The 18,755-nt window shown below is 44.5% G+C and overlaps 6 protein-coding genes across 6 annotated transcripts; 4 read left to right on the top strand and 2 right to left on the bottom strand.

Moving 5' to 3' along the window:
- Positions 1-199: 199 nt before the first annotated feature.
- On the top strand, positions 200-3,977 carry BCIN_02g08330 (hypothetical protein). Its single transcript, XM_001547564.2, has 2 exons — positions 200-1,295; positions 1,345-3,977. The coding sequence occupies exons 1-2, from the start codon at positions 663-665 to the stop codon at positions 3,571-3,573; spliced, it is 2,862 nt and encodes a 953-aa protein (XP_001547614.1). The 5' UTR covers positions 200-662; the 3' UTR covers positions 3,574-3,977.
- A 57-nt stretch (positions 3,978-4,034) lies between these two features.
- Positions 4,035-6,665, bottom strand: Bctps1. The gene is made up of 3 exons (XM_024691575.1): positions 5,803-6,665; positions 5,359-5,731; positions 4,035-5,311 (listed from the first exon to the last, which is right to left on the bottom strand). Exons 1-3 carry the CDS (start codon positions 6,107-6,109, stop codon positions 4,420-4,422), a joined length of 1,572 nt encoding a protein of 523 aa, XP_024547346.1. The 5' UTR covers positions 6,110-6,665; the 3' UTR covers positions 4,035-4,419.
- Positions 6,666-7,349: 684 nt separating this feature from the next.
- BCIN_02g08350 (hypothetical protein) lies at positions 7,350-8,820 on the top strand. Its single transcript, XM_001547562.2, has one exon. The coding sequence runs from the start codon at positions 7,990-7,992 to the stop codon at positions 8,524-8,526; it is 537 nt and encodes a 178-aa protein (XP_001547612.1). The 5' UTR covers positions 7,350-7,989; the 3' UTR covers positions 8,527-8,820.
- A 1,661-nt stretch (positions 8,821-10,481) lies between these two features.
- Bcfrq1 lies at positions 10,482-14,607 on the top strand. Its single transcript, XM_001547559.2, has 2 exons — positions 10,482-11,382; positions 11,437-14,607. The coding sequence occupies exons 1-2, from the start codon at positions 11,082-11,084 to the stop codon at positions 14,037-14,039; spliced, it is 2,904 nt and encodes a 967-aa protein (XP_001547609.1). The 5' UTR covers positions 10,482-11,081; the 3' UTR covers positions 14,040-14,607.
- A 492-nt stretch (positions 14,608-15,099) lies between these two features.
- Bcprx7 lies at positions 15,100-16,681 on the bottom strand. Its single transcript, XM_024691576.1, has 5 exons — positions 16,239-16,681; positions 15,977-16,076; positions 15,777-15,822; positions 15,511-15,676; positions 15,100-15,305 (listed from the first exon to the last, which is right to left on the bottom strand). The coding sequence occupies exons 1-5, from the start codon at positions 16,438-16,440 to the stop codon at positions 15,277-15,279; spliced, it is 543 nt and encodes a 180-aa protein (XP_024547347.1). The 5' UTR covers positions 16,441-16,681; the 3' UTR covers positions 15,100-15,276.
- Positions 16,682-17,258: 577 nt separating this feature from the next.
- On the top strand, positions 17,259-18,675 carry BCIN_02g08380 (hypothetical protein). The gene is made up of 2 exons (XM_001547557.2): positions 17,259-17,917; positions 17,970-18,675. The coding sequence occupies exons 1-2, from the start codon at positions 17,365-17,367 to the stop codon at positions 18,569-18,571; spliced, it is 1,155 nt and encodes a 384-aa protein (XP_001547607.1). The 5' UTR covers positions 17,259-17,364; the 3' UTR covers positions 18,572-18,675.
- The last annotated feature ends 80 nt before the right edge of the window (positions 18,676-18,755 follow it).

The following is an 18,755-nucleotide window of genomic DNA, read 5'->3' on the forward strand; positions in this document are numbered from 1 at the left end:
ATTGCGCAGTCAGCACAGCCCGAACAGTCACTCTCCACCCACGGTAAGGCTATGTATGTACTCTGTAAGGCTTTGCAAGGCTGTGCTTGTGCCTTGTGCTATGCATGTCTGCATGTTTATAAAAATACATAGCACGTGATGCTGCGGGACAGGATAATTTGGGCGAGGGCACTTTTGGTGGGCCACCAGGTCTGGGTGAGATGTTGGTCGGTTCACCAGGTCGGTGGGCGTGAATGATGAAAGCCGAAAGGCCAGGATTCCTTTCAGAGAGCGAGTGCTGTGGAATCTCAACCAAATTCACATTAATCCATTTCCCATACAAACTTCAACTCAATTCAATTCAGTGTCATGAATGAATTGATTATAATCTTCGAATCCTCTCTTATTGTCTGAATCTACCCCTTGACTTTGGGACAATCTGTTCGGATCTCATCCGCCTAGGAAGTGCCTTCTTAGCAACGTGTTCCTTGAGACTATCAACTATCGTAGATCTATCCAAGAATTCTAAGCTTGGGTATTGACTTGACACTTTCCATACTCGACCTACCCCTCGAACAGGACAACATCAAGCTTCCAAGGGCGACCACCAATTTTCTTGCGCCACTACACCCACATTTTAAATCTCGGAATCGCTGCCCCAGAGAATTAAAACAATAGCAAATATGGCGGCACCACAAGATGGGTATCCAGGCCAAGCTTATCCCCCTCAAGACCCATACGCACAGCAAAGTCCCGCGCAACCCGGCTATGAACAACCGGTAACTTCTCCTACACAACAAGCTGGACCACCAGGAGCAGATGCCGGAAAGAAGAAGAAGAGGGGTTATGCGACACAAGCTTATGATTTTGGTCAAGGTGCAAATTCAGCATTAGGAGGACAAACACATGGCGGTGCTCAATTTCAACCCGCACAAGCACCTGCTGCATATGGCGGATATCAAGCTCAACCAGATCCTGCTGCTGCATATGGAGCTCCACAAGCCGGCATGGTTGGCGCTCCTCAAGGCGGTTTCTCTCAACCGCAATATGGCGGCGGTGTGGGAGGTTATCAACCTCCTGATGCTGGATATCCTGGTCCAGGCACACCTGTCACTCCTGGTGTAGCGGGAATTACTCAAGGAATGGGGCAGATGGGAATGGGTGGACCGCAACAACCTATTGCGGCTCAAGCTCGTCCTGGTGGTGCTCCAGCCCAGGTTGCTTTGAATCAGCTTTATCCTACAGACCTCACCAACCAACCTTTCAATGTCGCAGAGCTGGATTTACCCCCTCCTCCAATTGTTTTGCCTGCAAATGTAAGTTTGAATGTCTATTTTATGGAATCCTATGCTAATGCTTAAATAGTCAAGTGTTACCCCTTCCCCGAATGCGAACTGCCCACCAAAATATGTTAGATCCACTTTGAATGCGGTTCCTACGACCAATTCTCTCCTCAAGAAATCGAAACTTCCTTTCGCATTAGTTATACAGCCATATACTTCATTACACGATGTTGACGATCCAGTACCAGTTGTTCAAGACCAAGTCATTTCACGTTGTAGAAGATGTCGTTCATACATCAACCCATATGTTTCATTCCTCGACCATGGCCACAGATGGAGGTGTAATATGTGTAACCTCACAAACGATGTTCCACAAGCTTTCGATTGGGATGCAGCTGCACAACAAAGTGTTGACCGATGGCAACGACCGGAGCTGAACCACGCAGTTGTGGAATTTGTCGCACCACAAGAATATATGGTTAGACCTCCACAACCACTTGTCTATCTCTTCTTGTTCGATGTCAGTTTTGCTTCTGTATCTTGTGGCTTGTTGGCTACTAGTGCCAGAACTATTCTCGACAGTCTCAACAGGATACCAAATGCGGATCGAAGAACAAGAGTTGGATTCATGGCTGTAGACTCCAGCTTACACTACTTCCAAGTCCCAAAAGATACGGAAGAGAATGGAGAGACAAATATGCTTGTTGTTAGTGATCTGGAGGAGCCTTTCCTTCCAGTTCCTCAAGAGCTATTGGTACCATTGTCTGAGTGCAGATTGAATGTAGAGAAATTCCTCATGACTCTTCCTCAAATGTTCCAGACCAACACAAACAATGGATCATGTATGGGTTCAGCTCTCCGTGCTGGTCACAAACTTATCTCTCCTCTTGGTGGAAAGATTGTTGTAATCACTGCTTCGTTACCCAATGTTGGATTTGGCAAATTAGAGATGCGTGAGGATAAAAAGTTACTGGGAACCTCAAAGGAGAGTGGTCTATTGCAAACAGCCAACAGTTTCTACAAGAGTTTTGCAGTCGAATGTTCAAAGAATCAAGTTTCCATCGATATGTTCTTATTCTCATCACAATATCAGGATGTTGCTTCTCTCAGCAACCTTCCAAGATATACTGGTGGACAAACCTATTTCTACCCTGGGTGGAATGCTGGAAGAAGCGAAGACGCTATCAAATTCGCTACCGAGTTCAGTGATTATCTATCTGCTGAGATTGGTCTTGAGGCAGTGTTACGTGTTCGTGCTACTACTGGTCTCCGAATGAGCACTTTCTACGGTAACTTCTTCAACCGAAGTTCGGATCTCTGTGCCTTCCCAGCCTTCCCTCGCGATCAAAGCTATGTTGTCGAAGTTGCTATCGATGAGTCCCTCACCAAGAACTTTGTTTGCATGCAAACGGCCGTCTTGCACACTACAAGTAACGGAGAACGTCGTATTAGGGTTATGACTTTGTCGTTGCCTACAACAACTAACCTTCAAGATGTTTATGCTTCTGCTGATCAATGCGCAATTACTACTTACTTCAGTCATAAGGCCGTTGAGCGTGCATTGAGTGGTGGACTGGAGCCTGCACGTGAAGCTCTCCAATCTAAATTGATTGAGCTTCTCCAAACATTCAAGAAAGAACTTGCAGGTGGAAATATGGGTGGCGGCGGACTTCAATTCCCTGCTAACCTTCGTGGATTACCAGTTCTATTCCTTGGTCTCATCAAGAATGTTGGACTTCGAAAATCGGCTCAAATTCCTTCGGATCTGAGATCTGCGGCTCTTTGCCAATTATCTACACTTCCTCTTCCACTCTTGATGCAATACATCTATCCACGTCTGTACTCATTACATGATATGCCCGATAATGCTGGTATCCCCGATCCAGAAACAAATCAAATCGTCCTTCCTCCACCAATGAATCTTTCATCGGAACGTCTCGTCCCATTCGGTCTCTATCTCATTGATGACGGCCAAACACAATTCCTTTGGGTCGGACGCGACGCTGTTCCTCAATTGTTAGCTGATGTATTTGATATTTCGGATCGCTCGAAACTAAAGGTTGGGAAAGCGACACTACCGGAATTGGATAATGATTTCAGTGAGAGGGTTAGAAATGTGTTCCAGAAAGCCAGAGATTATAGGAGTAGAGGTGTTGGTAGTATTGTCGTGCCGCATTTGTATGTGGTGAGAGAAGACGGCGAACCGTCTTTGAAATTGTGGGCGCAGACGCTGTTGGTAGAGGATAGGGCGGATCAGGGAATGAGCTTTCAGCAGTGGATGGGAATGATGAGGGAGAAGGTTAGCTCTTAGATTCAGAGTTTGGAGAGTTGGAAATGAGGTGGGAGAGGTGGGGAAATGGAATTCAGGACGGAATGACTGGATGTATGGCTGAATGGGTGGAAAGAGAATGGTGCGAGAAAAAAAAAGGATGATCAAGGAAGGAGGGAGAAAGTAAGAGGATCCGGATGATGTATACATGGATGAATTGATGTGATGATAGATGGAGAGAAAGTCTTAATTTTTTACGTAGAGACTTTTCCTCTCCCTCTCTTTCTTTCTTACTTGCTTGCTTACTTGCCTAAAGTTACCTACCATCTTCTGATTAGGTTCGTGACATGTATAAGTTGGGTTGAGACTTGGGATCGATTTTTTTTGGGTCGATCAAATGATTCATTGCAATTCTTTTAAATCAAAAATGAGAAAGAATTTTTACATTACTCGTGGTTTTTTGTTATTTTTTTTTAATAAAAAAAATGCACGTTTGCTCTTTGTGTGTGGATTTCGATGTGTAGATTTCGATTCTGCAGTTCTAATGATGATTATGATCTCTTTTCTTTTCATTCCTCTCATGTTTTTCTTCCATTTATCTATCTATGCTTGCATGCATGTGTGCATACATGTATGCTGTCAGCATGTATGTATGTATTTGTTTCCCATTTTCTTATATTCCCAGCACCCATCCATCCATCCATCCATTCCTCCATCCATGCATGTTCCAATTCAATTTGATATATGAATCAAGTCATCAATCATAAGCAAGCAAATATTAACGCCGTCCATCCATGCTATCAAGGAAAGTATGTCCGGTTCCATCAAAAGATCTTCCTCTCTCCTCTCTTGTAGTACTCCCTTTCCATTCTATCCCAAGCCCCAAATCTAATCATCGAATTCACCCGGTTCCAATCTCCCCTCCTCTCTTTGTTCTCCAAGATTGAATTGTTGAACCCCCTCTACCAAGTCTGGCATCTTGTCTACCGTTCCCTTACTGTTTGATTTTTTCGCCGCGTGTTCACTAATCCTCTGCAACTCGCTTACGAAACTTTCTCCCCACCATGAACTGGTATATTTGAATACATATTTCTCCAATTTCTTGAAATTGATTTCTCTTTGTTCTGGAGACATTGTGACGGCATCATGGATAGCATCTGCAAGTTCTTCCGTATTCCATGGGTTAACAATGAGAGCACCATTGAGGGATTGAGCCGCGCCTGTGAACTCAGAGAGGATCATTACACCGTGACGCTTACGTTGTGTGGCGATGTATTCATAAGAGACGAGATTCATGCCATCACGAGTACTGGATACGAGACAGGCGTCTGAAACGGCGTAGAGAGCGGTGAGTTCATCGAAATTGACAGATTGGTGGAGGAAATGAATGGGCATGAATTCAACAGTACCAAAGCGACCGTTAATGCGACCGACAAGTTCGTTGACGACAGCGCGAAGATTTTGATATTCTTCGACATCTTGACGAGAAGGAACAGCGACTTGGACAAGGACTACCTTGCCAATCCACTCGGGATGTTCTGTGAGGAAGACTTCAAGGGCGTGTAATTTTTGAGGGACACCTTTGATATAATCTAATCTGTCAACTCCAACAATGAGTTTAACACCTTCGAATTTGCGCTCTAATTGAGCAATGCGCTCTTCGACTTTTGGCTTTTTGAGAGTTTCGATGAACTTTTCGGGGTCGATACCGATGGGGAAAGCAGCTACTGTGACATATTTACCACGGAATTCGACACCATTAGGTGTTGTTTGTGTTTCCCTATACGTTGTTAGTTGGAGTTTGTAAAGAGGGGAATTTCTACTTACAAAATTCTAGAGCAACTGCTAAGGAAATGTCTAGCATAATCATATGTGTGGAAACCGATCAAGTCGCAATGAAGGACACTCAACAACAAAGATTCTCTAACCGGTAAGATTCTGTAGATCTCACTGGAAGGGAAAGGTGTATGAAGGAAGAATCCAATCTTGACATTCTTCTTGCTCGTGCCGATTTCATCGCGCAACATCTCTGGAAGAAGCATGAGATGGTAATCGTGGACCCAAATTAAATCACCATCTTGTACATCCTTCGCAATCGTTTTTGCGAACAATCTGTTGACCTCCTTGTATGCCATCCATTGTGACTCGTCGAATGTAATCTCTCCTGGGTGGTAATGGAATAGAGGCCAAAGGATAGAATCTATGAATGCTGTTAGTACCTGCAGATGTGATGGCAAATGTAACCGAGCAGAGTTGGCAGAAAACACATACTAGAGAATCCGTTGTAATGCTTATCGGCCAATTCATCATCGACGAAAACTGGATGGGCACCATGTTCATCCTTCAATCTCTTGACCAAAGGTTTTGCTTCAGCATCTGGCACTTCCAAACCTGGCCATCCATACCACTGAAATGTAGTCGTCTTTGCCAATCCACTCAAGCCCGTTACCAATCCGCCCGAGGAACCAGTGAAATCATATTGGCCATCCTCAGTTCGTTTAATCGTGATGGGTAATCTGTTCGATACTAGAAGCAATCTGCTAGAAGCCTTGGGCTCCTCGCCAGCTACAGAAGGCATGCTGTAGGTATTTTCGTTTTATGGCCGTAGGTCGTTGGTACAACGTGCGGCTGATGGCACAAGTAGAACTAGAACTAGAACTCGAACTAGAACTGGGCTAGGTCAGATGGTTCGGCTCTTAAGATGAGATAGATCTTCTTTGGATTCTCTTGAGATCTTCAGAGGGAGCTGTCAAAGAAGTAGATAATGGGGAGCTATGCAAGCGATACACGGGTGTTTCCGGTAAGGCTAAATGGGTAGTATGAGTTGGATAAATATCGCAAAGGTGTGAGTAGTTTTCTTGTGAGTGGCTTTCTTGTTCGTTGGCAAGCTTGAGCTTGGGGGGGGGTGAATGGTTTCCAATTAGTAGGTAGCTTCAGCAGAAAGAAAAAAAGGACAAAGATGTCTTCACTGGCGATTACATGAACTTTTCCAACGGTGTAAACTTCTTCAAAAGAGATCGAAGAGAAGGGCAGGAGAGAAAAGTATCTTTTAATCTGGGAATGTCAGTCTTATGACAGGTTGGTGAGATCTCTCTGGTTATTTTCTGGCTGTCAGGTATTTTTCGTTCCCCGCCAACAGGACCGTGAACATGGAAGATTCGCAGGTGGGTGGGCATCAACGATCAAATTAACAACAATTACCTCATCGGCGGAGAGTTTTAGGAGGTTTTCCTCCACCCCTTGCTGGAAGTCACCGAGAAAGCATTCGAGCAGGTACTACAGAATTCGAAGTGGGCCCTGGGAGGTGAGGATATACTTCATTTCTTACTTGAAATGTACACGGTGGAGGTATCTACAGAGGGCTGGAATGTGATATGTGTTTGCACGATGTAGACGGGTGCTCTGTCTGCTAGAAATGTGCCCATGTCCATAGAGAGCGATAAGAAGATGATCCTGGTCTGGCCAATTGATCATCAATCAATCAGCATCTACAGTACGACCCCGCAGCGAAGAAGAAAAAAGGCTGACGGAAGAAGACTCGACGTAATCCCACGGAGCCCATTGTCAAGGTGACGGGGAGATGGTAATTCGGATTTGCATTTGGATATATGGAGTCGAGATTTGATGATGCTACCTACGAAATACTGAGCAGCTGCAACAGCAACCTTGCTATTGGTTCACAACGGGAGCAATACCGTCTGCATCAATGAATCAGAGCGGTAGAGGAACAGCAACGTCTAATTGGTTGCTCATCGTGCATGAACAGAGAAAGGTCATCCATCCATGCGAACATCATCTCATATTGATCTCACATTCATGATATCCTGCTCGATAGATATTGAGTATATCTTCATGCATTGCGTGCACCTTCACTCTAGACCTCGCAAGACAGTCTTTACACTCGTCAGCACACATGTACCCCTTGTAAGTTTCCCAAGTAATGGTGATAACGGATCCAAACAAAAGAGTCATCAGACGCAGGGTCGCTTTGCGTGGTTCTTCCCACAACATACTCGCATCCAATACTCTTCCCATGCTTCGAGATATCTTGGACGACTTCCGGGTATATTGGTCGTATCACCTACCGGCATAACTTTGCATTTTCCCATTCCATATCGCAACCATGCCGCAGTGTTGCAGCCGGATAATCAAATCATGAGGCCTTGCGGTTTCGGTACTAGTTAACTGGTGTGCCTAGGCGTACTGCAACCTCATCATGATATCAATCATGGATTGGTGAAAGAAATACCTAAGTATCTTATCTATTTCCGCATTCACTTCTGTACAGCTTCCTCCGATGATCTCCCGGCCGATAATGGCTCCAAAAGTGGGCAGATAGATATATGTCTACGGTTCAAAGATTCACAGAGTTCGATCAAAGCATTTCGATCTGAGACAGACGAGAAGATACAACACGTCGCACTCGCACTCGGGGAAGAATAACATACCATTTGCGCCATGGAACTCCAACTTCGCCGAGCTACCGTGAATGACATCCCGCAACTTCATCCGCTGATCGATGCGTCGGTCCGAGGTCTCCAGGTCGGACACTATACGCCAGCCCAAATAACCGGTGCTCTGAAATCAGTGTACGGAGTTGATACCCAACTCATCCAGGATGGAAATTACTTTGTAGTGACATCTGGAGATACGATAGTGGGAAGTGGTGGAATATCTTATAGGTCCACGTTGTATGGAGGTGATCAATTTGCAACTCGAGATTCAAAGCTCTTGGATCCTGATGTAGATGGTGCTAGAATTCGTGCTTTCTTTGTCCATCCTGATTGGTCACGAAGAGGTATTGCTGGTATGATTATTCGAGCTTGTGAGAACGCTGCGATAGAAGCGGGCTTTAAGAAGGCTGAAATCGGCTCAACCTTGAGTGGAGTTGCATTCTATGAGAAGATGGGGTACGAGGCATTGGGAAGATCCGATGCGCCTCTAGATGATGGATTGGTACTGGAGATTGTAAAGATGGGCAAGAGTTTGGTATGACGAGACACTCGCACGACTCGGTGCAGGCGTGAATGGTTGTTATGTTCCTGGACCTTGATTTTTGCGGGGTGATTTTGTCATACAGAGCAGGATTGAAGGAGAAAATGTTTTGTGTAATAACATGAATGGGCGTTTAAAATCTACCAGAGGGGTCGAACCGTTGTGATGAAGATTCGGAAATCTCGATCCCTTTTTTGGCTGATGAAATAGGCGAGGAATTAGGTTGATCAGGATGATTGATGTACGAAGTAAACTCTGAGCTCATTCATTATCCATGCTTAAAATGTCTGCCCAATTGTGAGACCCAAAAAAACCGCATCTAGGTAAGCTAATCATTTTCTTTTCAGGACAGATATTGAAATGCAAATCGACCAAACCGGAAGCTTCGTATCCGGAAAGGGTATTTGTCTTTACTTTCCGTACCGACAACACCTGGTAGGACGTATCTTCGTTGATCTCATGTATAGATCGACTCTAGAAGATTTTAGTGCGTGCTCGGTGTGCTAGAACAATATATAAAATGGCTGCTGAATGGCATAAAGAGATCTTGACATGTTGATCTTTCAATATATATCGTTGCCACCCAAATTTAAATGTCGTAGTTAGGTTAGTGATCCAATCTAGACTCATGCAAAAAATGTGACTCGATACGCGTGAAACAAGCTCTGATTAGTTATGCTCATGTGAAGCAAGATCATGTGAAAAAAGTTCTTTAGGGCAATACAGAACGATGTTCAGATGCATCGTCGATGATATCGAATTCAACGTTCCGGAAGCCGAATCAATCGAAGAAGGGGCGAGGGAGTTAAACGAGCTCATCAAGCTTATTACACAAGACAGCTTGGAACGTTTCAGAGCCAATCGATAATCGAGATTGGGTTGGAATGTTGTCACTCGTTTGGTGATTTTTGGCATTGGACATCATTTCAATGCTATATGACGATTAGCATCCATTTTCGTTCTCGGGTTGGAAGGAGAGGGAAGGATTTGAAATTTCTGAATCTCCATTGATTGATCCTTTCCCTTGGCACGTGCATGGATGAGGTGAGGCCGGATACTGAACATCTGAATGATGCTCGGTGCGGTGAGATGTCTACAGAGTGTGTCTTCAGACATGGACTTGATGGACTTGCGAGTTGCAACGATTGATGTTTCAAATGTCTGAGCCCTACTTGAGAAACTGAGTATTATTAGTTTGCGTACCGTATCCGTTGGAAAGACGTGTGGCTTGTGGCTTGTGGCTCATGGCTCATGGTTTACCTGGGTCCCGGGCGTGGTTCGTTGATTGGAACAATGCAGGTGGCATCCATCATGATCAATGCTTCTTACCTGGGTCGGCCGTGAGCTAGGTTGCAAGTAGCTACTCCCGAGCTAAGAAAGGTCCCTGGATCGAGAATGACCCTTAGTTATCGGGGGAAATGGAAAGGTGTGGAATCTAGACTTGCAATAGGGCCCGACGCATCAAATTGTTTGAAGAGTTTGATGCGTTTGGTGCGTTTGGTGCGTGTCCCTGATGGAGACTGGTGGGAGGGAGGCACGGAGGCACGGAGTAGAGGTACATTGGACGGGACACGATGTACTCTGTAGAGCAGATCGAGAAATCAATCCCATTCAGACTGCCCTATCTGCGTATATAATTGATATACATATATGTATATATATATATTAATGTACGTGTGTATTTATTTACGTGCGTATAAAAGACGTAAAAGCGACCACTAATTAGGTAAACATGACTTCCCTCCCAAGTTTCTCATCACCATCGTAGATTCTCGGTTGGTGGAGTCCGATTTCTGTGGATTAGTAAGACCCGCAACCAATCACATTGAGATCAGGCCATCGCAGTTCAGATCGCCCATTGATTTTCAGATCTCGACGACCCTTCAGAAATTGGGAAGTTGCTCCATGGATCGTGGCTTGTTTAAAGCATCAGCAAAGCAAGAACCTAAACATGAGGTCAATTTTTTCAACTCTCGATAATTCCAACACGCCAGGTAGGTACTAGGTATGATACAGCCAGTATGATGAATATTCTCTTCTTTCATTTACCATTTCTTTCTTTTCATCGAAAAGGAAAAAAACAAAGCAAGAGCAAAAACAAACACATTACCACCTTCATCACACCTTCCTTATTACTCTGTAAAGAAGTCCTATTTCAACATCTCCTCCAATTGCGTACCCAGCACCCTCTCATCCAACGAATTATACACAGCCGTGCTTGGTCTGCGCTTCTATCAAGAATCCAGAAAGAATCCAGAAGGTGTCCAAGTACTAATCCCCCAGTTTCTTGAAGCTTTCCTCCCTCGGACATACAAGATACGATACATACCTGCCCAGGCATTGCATCGGGAAAAAACAAAACACTTCACGCAGCCTCAAGTCTACTTTATATACCCAACAACTCTGTCAGTGTAGTTTGAATAGGGTATCTCGCTTCAACATTTGCATATAATCTCGTTCATCTCGTAGGTCGGCTGTGACATTATCCACACCCTGTTGCAATGGGTTCTTTACAATTATAGTACCTCAAATCATCTTGAATTGTCTCGTCGACTATGAATTCGGAATCGGATCCATCCATGGTTGCGACGGCTTGTCATCCTCGAAGACCTCCGGCACACCTCTCCGTCTCCTTGAAGCACACCACGCCTGATCCTATCGAGAAGGAAAAATCAGACCTGGGTGTGGTGAAACAGGATGACACCTCTAGCAAGCCAAGAAGTAATTCCACCTCACCTTTTAGAAAGCAAAAATCGGACGATTCAGAAGATACCGTTGCGTCCAATGTAAATGAATGGTTTGATCGCACAAATACACGTCCTGTGATTGCTGTCAACCAGGACTCTGGAGACATCAGTAAGTTTCTGGTTGAGGAGCTTCACCAGCTCCTATAAATTGACAAAGTCGCAGGTGACCCGCCATACTTTCTCCAACACAGCTCTAACGAAGACACTGATTCCAGCAAAGAGTTACCCCTCCGAGGCAACCAATACAATCTACACTCACTAAATCCCATATCAAGATCTCGAGATGGCAGTGCCTCAGAAGAGTATCGCAGTATCATTGACGATTTGACCATCGAAAATCGGAAGTTGAAGGAAAAATTAAAAAGATATGGGCGTTCATCGGCTACCCACTTGGAGAACGAGAAGCTCTTCGAAGTCAAGATCCATGCCCTATCGGCACGAAAACGAAGGGAGCTAGAAGAACTTCTTCGCTCATTCTCTACCAGTTTTGACAGTTCATCGGAAGATCTAAGCATCAATGGTCCAACAGGTCGACAGTCAAGGGCTTATCCTCTTCCAGCTAAAACCACTAAGCATAAATCTGTTTCATCGGGGTCCAACTCCCGACCGAGCGACTCGGCATATGCCTCAATGTCGAGATCCGGGCCTTCGCATGGCTCCTCGGCTGGGGAAGGGCATATGCCAGCACATTCGCGGACCACAACCGATCGAAAAATGCAAGATTTCTTACAAGACATCCCTCAGGGATTACAACCGAAATCGTCCCTAGAGATGTCCGAAAATCAGCGGAAAAGGATGGTTGTTCGGCGTCTAGAACAATTATTTACAGGAAAGACAGGATCGCTTATCGGTGCACACAGTCAATCTTTGCAACAGCAAGAGGTGTCCAGGTCGGCCGCGAGAGCAGATCGCTCCTCGCAAATTCATAACCACCCTAAAGAAGGTGTGCGCGAAGCTCACATCGGGCCACATAATATGGAACTAGACAAGCAGGGATCAGCAAACACTTCAAAGAATAGCCAATCGCCAACAGAACAATCAAATTCTCCCCAAAAGTCTCGTGGGTCCCCTTCGCCACAGCAGAGGCCAACTAGACCCTTGGATTTGGATCCAGACCGTGACCAAGTCGGTTCCGATAACGTCGAGTATATTCGCCACCTCGGAATCTCAGCACCCCAACTATTAACAGAAGAATCACAAGACGCTGCCGTCGATGCCGAGGGGTGGGTCTATCTGAATCTTCTCATCAATATGGCGCAATTGCATATTATCAACGTTACACCTGGCTTTATCAGATCTGCCGTGACCGAATTGAGTAGGAAACTTCAAATATCCCCAGACGGCAAAAAACTGCGATGGAGAGGTGGTACGCAAGGAACAAGCTTAAGCAGTGACAGCGGTAGGAGCAGTGTTCATCAACGGTCTCCGCCCGATAGTGATGGCAGTGATGAAGCGTCGCGCAAAAGACGCAAAGTTCATGCCAATAAATTCACTCCTACGGGACAAGCGCCCCTGAAAATGATAAATCAGGGCTCGAAGAATCCTAAAGCGACGGGTGCATGCTTCTATAAGCCGATATTCGTTCGTTATCCACAACATACATCCGAGGTGTCTGGTGATGAGAGCGATATCTCACCAAATCGTTATGATCTCCCCGGCTTTGCTTCCCCTATCAACAGATTTGGCAACAGTTCACGCGATGATGGGCCATTGATATTCTACAATGGGACGAGATTTTTTAGCGATCTCTCTGGTGATCGTGGCAATCTTGAAACCCCGTTACATATTACTGGCGTTGACAAAGATGGTTACAGCAATCATACTGACGACGCTATCGGCTGCTCACATCCTGCAAGACACCTCCTCAAGGACAGGACTCCTTCCGGTTCCTTTCTACCATTCAGGCCTTTCAAGGACTATTCCAAGGGAGGAGATTTGTTCCAACCTCCAGAATCAAGACCACAAACCCCTAGCGTACTCTCCGATGATACGGACTTCGAATTCACCACCGACGTAGCTTGTGGCGGCCCTGAACCTTCTCCGTCCCTTACCGAATTTGTTGCCAGTGGGATCGGCGGCGTACAACCAGCCGACCACTTGCTTTACAAGGTACATACACGATGGGCGACGAATAAAGACCATGTTCCTTTCAAGGTTTCTAAATTCTCTGCTCCGCGTCCAACTTCGAAAATTCTGCACACAATTTCACAGTCTTCATTAGATTCGTTTCACGATCCCAAGCCTCAGAATAAGGTGAATAACATAATTCAAAAATTGGCTCACTTGGCCGATCCTGTCAATGAATCTCCACCGCACCGACCGTATGAGAGTTCACCCATCAAGACCGAACACATCTCTGAGGAATTGATATTGCTTCACCCATCACCCCTACCCGAGCCATCCTCATACTATAACATGCTCTCCGGCACTGAAACTACAGAAGATTATTCCGATTCCTCATCTTCTTTCATGGGAATTTCTCATCTTAGAGATGAGCCTCTAGAAAAAGGCGAAGATCTGATGTCAGATAACGATATCCAAGTATCATCTGATGACGGTGCTATGGATATTGAAGACGCGGAAGAAGACGATGATGATAGTGTTGATATGCTGGCTTATGTAAGAGGTATTGATCCGAAGGCTGTGGCAACCCAGGAGGAAAGGTACGAAATGGAAGCCAGCGACAAGAGTGTTCAGTTGGGGAGTGCGGCGAGTAAATCTGTCCTTCCGCTCCCGTTGGAGGAGAGCGATGAGGTGGAGCTTTGAATGTTGTAAACATTTATAGGATTTGGAGCTGAGTCTTATCTTGTTTGGCGAATACATTGGGCATTAATACTTTGTGGCGTGATTTGGAGGGTTTATTTTGTGTTCAAATTATTCTTGGTAGGGATTTGGTTTAGTACCAGCAGTTTATTTTTGCTGGCTGTAGGAGTGCGCGTGTGAATCTCTGGTTTGGTTTGGCGTAAGGCGGAGATACCATATTGTTTTTGAGCGAGCATTGCTTTAGATGGATGATTTTGGTGATGATATCGTGGGATATGATTTGAATCATGTACGATGGAATGGAAAATGCAAAATTAGGTTACTCAGCGTTATTAATTGGTGGTTAATGAATTGAGCCTCTTATCTGATAAATAAGAGAGCGCTTAGCAATTTGTATGTTACATTTGAATTTCAATGTTCTGTTAATATAGGGAATACTTGTATTCGAGATGCTTTATATTGAACTTGGGTCAATTTAGTTACGGTGATGATTATTTGGAAATTTAGGATTTGGAAATTTTCTGTAAAAAAAACTAAAAAATAATAAAAATAATAAAATACTACTATTCTACTCACCATTGAAGAGATTCTCTCTTTCATCCAGGAGGGGAAAAAAGTCGAGAACTCGATTATCGCATTGAGGGTTTATTAATTGATACTTGCTTGTGAGGATTCTTTTGAGGGGGGTAGATGAATATTAGTACTATATATATATCCATCTATCTATCATAAATATATATATATATGTATAGTAAAAAAGGAATGTTGTTTGCAAGAATGGAAGGGATATGATGTGATGTGATGAGATCTAGATATAGGAATGTATATATATATATGTATTTTATATGTGATGATGAGTTTGATTTGGTATATTTATCTATGTCACCATCTATGACGTCATAGCATGGCTCCCATCCTTATCTATCGATCGAGTATGCTAGAGTTGTTGCTCTGGGGTTGCGATTTTATTGTTATTGTTATTGGATATTGGGCGGGTGGGCTTTTCACGGTGTGGGAAATGAGAGATAGATAGATAGGGAAAAAAGAAAGAATACGATGGGACTGTTTTGACTATTCATTTATTCAGAGGTATCGGTTCATGTGCAAGCTATCTGATATGTTGGTATGAAGCATACGAAGATTCAAGAAGCGATGAACGAATATGCCATTGATCAAAGTGAGAAGTCTCGACTAGACTTGAGTGACGGGGGGCATCATGATTCGATTTGACTTGGAATGTTTAGCCGAGGACTTTTTCGGCGGCGCTGACTATTTGGAGGGGAGTGTGTTAGTTTTTTTTCTCTCTCCTGGTTTTCTTTGTTTTGCTTTGCTTTGCTCTGCTCTGCTCTGCTCTTGGAGCTGCGATCTTTGAATTGAGATGGGAATTATATGTGGAGATACCACGGGATTGGATGGATGATATTGAAAGGGGGAGAAGAGAAAAGAAAGGGGTTATGGAAAGGAATAAGCATACCATCTAAACCAGTATTGTCAGGTTCGACATGAAGAGCTTTAACTTTTCCATCTTCGATTTGGAGCGCGTAACGCTTGCTGCGAGGACCGCCGAAGATGGCGGTGCCATCGAAGGTTAGATCGAGCGCAGAGGTGAAGGAGGCGGTTGGGTCGCCGAGGAAACGGATCTGTTGGAGGGGGAAAGTCAATGGTGGTTTGGGGTCTGAGGATGAATTGAGGGGGGGAGATGGGTGGGTGGGTTAGAAAGAGGGACGATATAGAACATACACCCGATTTACCGGTAGGATCAAGAGTTGATCCCCATGCTTTGGTACTAGAATTTCGTATTAGTACGATCTGATAATTTCATCCATCCATGTGAGAGAGATCCTCGTGATACTTCGAGCAAAGTCCTCAAATGCGAGAGATAGAATAGAGTACGAGTAATAGAATTTTATACTCGCAGACCAGAGAAATAGCTCACTTACACAAAAGGATCATTGACAGCAACTACAAATACATCGCCTGCTTCCTTGAGCTTGGGATGATTGATGTAGCCTGGAATGTGAGAATTGGAGCATGAGGGACCTGTTCTTATGTTAGTTAATGATTCGTCTTTTTTGGGGTTTTTCTTCTTCTATTTATGTGGATTTATATATCAAAAGTCTCTAAATCTATTTGAGTAGAAATGCAGATTCGGAATTCTCACTGGAAATCGAAAGCGAAAGCAAGAGAAGGGGAGAAACATACTGAAAGCAGCTGGAACACCAATGATCAAAGCTTTCCCAGTAGTAAGCTCGCTCAAGTTAACCTTGTTGGCGGGTGAGTTCTCAACCAAAGTATCCAGATTGGGGATTTTCTCGCCGACTTTGATGAATGCTGGGCGGGTGGTGGAGAAGGCGCGGAAAGTATGAGGGGTGGCAAGACGGCGAATAGCGAATCTGGTAGACATTATATAGGTGTTTTGGTTGTTGATTGAGAGGTGAATTGATGCTAAGGAGCAATATCTTAAGGGCAGTGAGATGGAGTTGTTGAGCTGAAATGGTGAAGGTATTCAGATGTTGATAGCTTGGGGTTGGGAAAAGTTGGAAGGGAAGTTGCAAGCGATGGTGACGTGCTGAGGATCGTCACATCTTGCCTCTTTTGAAATGGGATCACGCTCGCAGAAACATCATCGCCATGAACTCTCAAACTTCACAACATGATAAGTTATTCGACAATTGATTTACATACTGGTTATTCACACTGTTGGTCAATTGACTCAGGCTGGGTAATATTACCCAGACTCAATTAGTATCGACGACGACCCAACGATTGTATCATCAACGCTAGTTTTTTCGTATGACAAACTTCATCCATCCCAACCTTCCCCAAGAGAAACCAAGAACTTCAAACCTCGGACAAACAATTTCACCGCCAGCACATCTGCATGTAATCTATAGCTAGTGCTGGTATCCCCAAGTTTCCCCTCACAAATTACACCTCGACGCCAAGTACATTTTTCTTTACCGGTGATGGGGTGATGTAGTTGGTTAGCGCTCTTCTCCGATTGGTGCGCATCCAAATGCACTGGAGAAACCTTTCTTGCGAACCAGTCCCGTGTTGATGGCCAGCGCGCTCAACTGTAGTTTTTGCGGGGATCAACATGGGAATATCCCCATGCCGACCGCATGCTGGAGAGCACGATGCAAAGCTATGTTCCCAGTGGTTACTATTCTCATGCGGGGTATTTTTCCGGAGTGCCTGGTTGTGATCAAGTAAATCAAACTTGGGGAATGCAGGGGTCTAGAGGAGAGTATAAAAGTCATGATTTTTCTCTTGTTGATTGTATAGTTTCTCCTTGTGTTCTCATATTAGATTCCCTCTACTACTCAAGATGAAGTTCTTCTCTTTTGCACTGCTTGCTGCAGTGTGCGAGACGGTTCTTGCGGCTCCTGCACTTGCTCCTTTTAGCACATTTTCTGATGTGACAATTTTCACTCCTGGAGCGAATTGGACTGATCCTGGTGTTCTCTATGCACGAACTGTCGAGTTACCAGGTGGTGTGCTCTTAGCTACATGGGAAAACTATAGCCCTGAACCTCCTCTTGTCTATTTTCCTATCTTCAAGAGTACAGATGGTGGAGAGACCTGGAAACATATCTCGAATATTACAGATCAGGTTAATGGATGGGGATTGAGATATCAACCATTCTTATACTACATGACGGAGAAAGTCGGAAAATACCCAGCTGGTACTATTCTTGCCACTGGAAATTCTATCCCGACAGATTTGAGTGAGACTCAAATCGATGTTTATGCTAGCTTGGATCATGGATCTACTTGGGAATACGTATCGACTGTAGCGAACGGTGGTGCAGCTGTTCCTGATAATGGAGTTCCTGCTATTTGGGAACCTTTCCTTCTCACATACAAGGGACAGATCGTTCGTAAGTGCTCCCAATTATCGATACCATCCCATAAATACTGACCAAACAAAAGTCTACTACTCAGATCAACGTGATCCATTATACGGCCAAAAACTCGTCCACACTGTCTCCTCCGATCTCCTCACCTGGGGAGCAATCGTAGACGACGTTCACTATTCAACCTATACCGCTCGTCCAGGAATGACAACCATCTCCAAACTTCCCAACGGTAAATACATAATGACCTACGAATACGGCGGTGGCCCAACCGTAAACAACACCTCCACCTACCTCTTCCCCGTTTACTACCGCATTTCATCTTCTCCCCTCACTTTCCTCTCTGCGCCCGCTACACCTCTCATCACAAACAACGGTATTCAACCCACCGGATCTCCATACAATGTGTGGACACCAATCGGTGGTCCAAACGGTACTATCATTGTTAGCTCTGGAGGCCGTTCGGAAGTTTTCGTCAATAGAGCACTTGGAGCTGCAGATGCATGGAAAACGGTGGCGACGCCAGAGGGAACAAGTTACACCCGACACTTGAGAGTGTTGGATAGTAATAAGAATCATCTCTTGATTGCTGGAGGTGGAATTCTGCCACCTAGTACAACAAACAAAGTTACAGTTAGTGTGATTGATATCACAAAGGGCTTGGCTGCTGAGTCGTAGTTGTAATGAGCGGTGGAATTATTGGCTTTGGTTAGAGTATATGATGTATGAGATATGAAATAAGAAATGTATAATTTATCTGTATATCACATGGAATTTGAGCATAGAGTGAGAATCTTGAATGACAATCTGAAGTATCTTGGGACTTGAAAAATAAACAACCTCGTAGCATCATTATATGGTT

The sequence above is a fragment of the Botrytis cinerea genome, chromosome 2 (assembly GCF_000143535.2).
Source record: "Botrytis cinerea B05.10 chromosome 2, complete sequence".
Classification (NCBI taxonomy): domain Eukaryota; kingdom Fungi; phylum Ascomycota; class Leotiomycetes; order Helotiales; family Sclerotiniaceae; genus Botrytis; species Botrytis cinerea.

Bases quoted from the DNA above. Each gene is read 5' to 3' on its own strand.
- Bctps1 (XM_024691575.1), bottom strand. From the start codon at position 6,109: ATGCCTTCTGTAGCTGGCGAGGAGCCCAAGGCTTCTAGCAGATTGCTT. The intron at 5,732-5,802 runs GTATGTGTTTTC...CAGCATTCATAG, and splicing joins GCATTACAACGGATTCTCTA to ATTCTATCCTTTGGCCTCTA. The intron at 5,312-5,358 runs GTAAGTAGAAAT...AACAACGTATAG, and splicing joins AGCAGTTGCTCTAGAATTTT to GGAAACACAAACAACACCTA.
- BCIN_02g08330 (XM_001547564.2), top strand. From the start codon at position 663: ATGGCGGCACCACAAGATGGGTATCCAGGCCAAGCTTATCCCCCTCAA. The intron at 1,296-1,344 runs GTAAGTTTGAAT...ATGCTTAAATAG, and splicing joins CAATTGTTTTGCCTGCAAAT to TCAAGTGTTACCCCTTCCCC.
- Bcprx7 (XM_024691576.1), bottom strand. From the start codon at position 16,440: ATGTCTACCAGATTCGCTATTCGCCGTCTTGCCACCCCTCATACTTTC. The intron at 15,677-15,776 runs GTATGTTCTATA...CCCCTCCAACAG, and splicing joins ATCCTACCGGTAAATCGGGT to ATCCGTTTCCTCGGCGACCC. The intron at 15,306-15,510 runs GTATGCTTATTC...CCCTCCAAATAG, and splicing joins TGACAATACTGGTTTAGATG to TCAGCGCCGCCGAAAAAGTC.
- BCIN_02g08350 (XM_001547562.2), top strand. From the start codon at position 7,990: ATGGAACTCCAACTTCGCCGAGCTACCGTGAATGACATCCCGCAACTT.
- Bcfrq1 (XM_001547559.2), top strand. From the start codon at position 11,082: ATGAATTCGGAATCGGATCCATCCATGGTTGCGACGGCTTGTCATCCT. The intron at 11,383-11,436 runs GTAAGTTTCTGG...ACAAAGTCGCAG, and splicing joins CCAGGACTCTGGAGACATCA to GTGACCCGCCATACTTTCTC.
- BCIN_02g08380 (XM_001547557.2), top strand. From the start codon at position 17,365: ATGAAGTTCTTCTCTTTTGCACTGCTTGCTGCAGTGTGCGAGACGGTT. The intron at 17,918-17,969 runs GTAAGTGCTCCC...ACCAAACAAAAG, and splicing joins ATACAAGGGACAGATCGTTC to TCTACTACTCAGATCAACGT.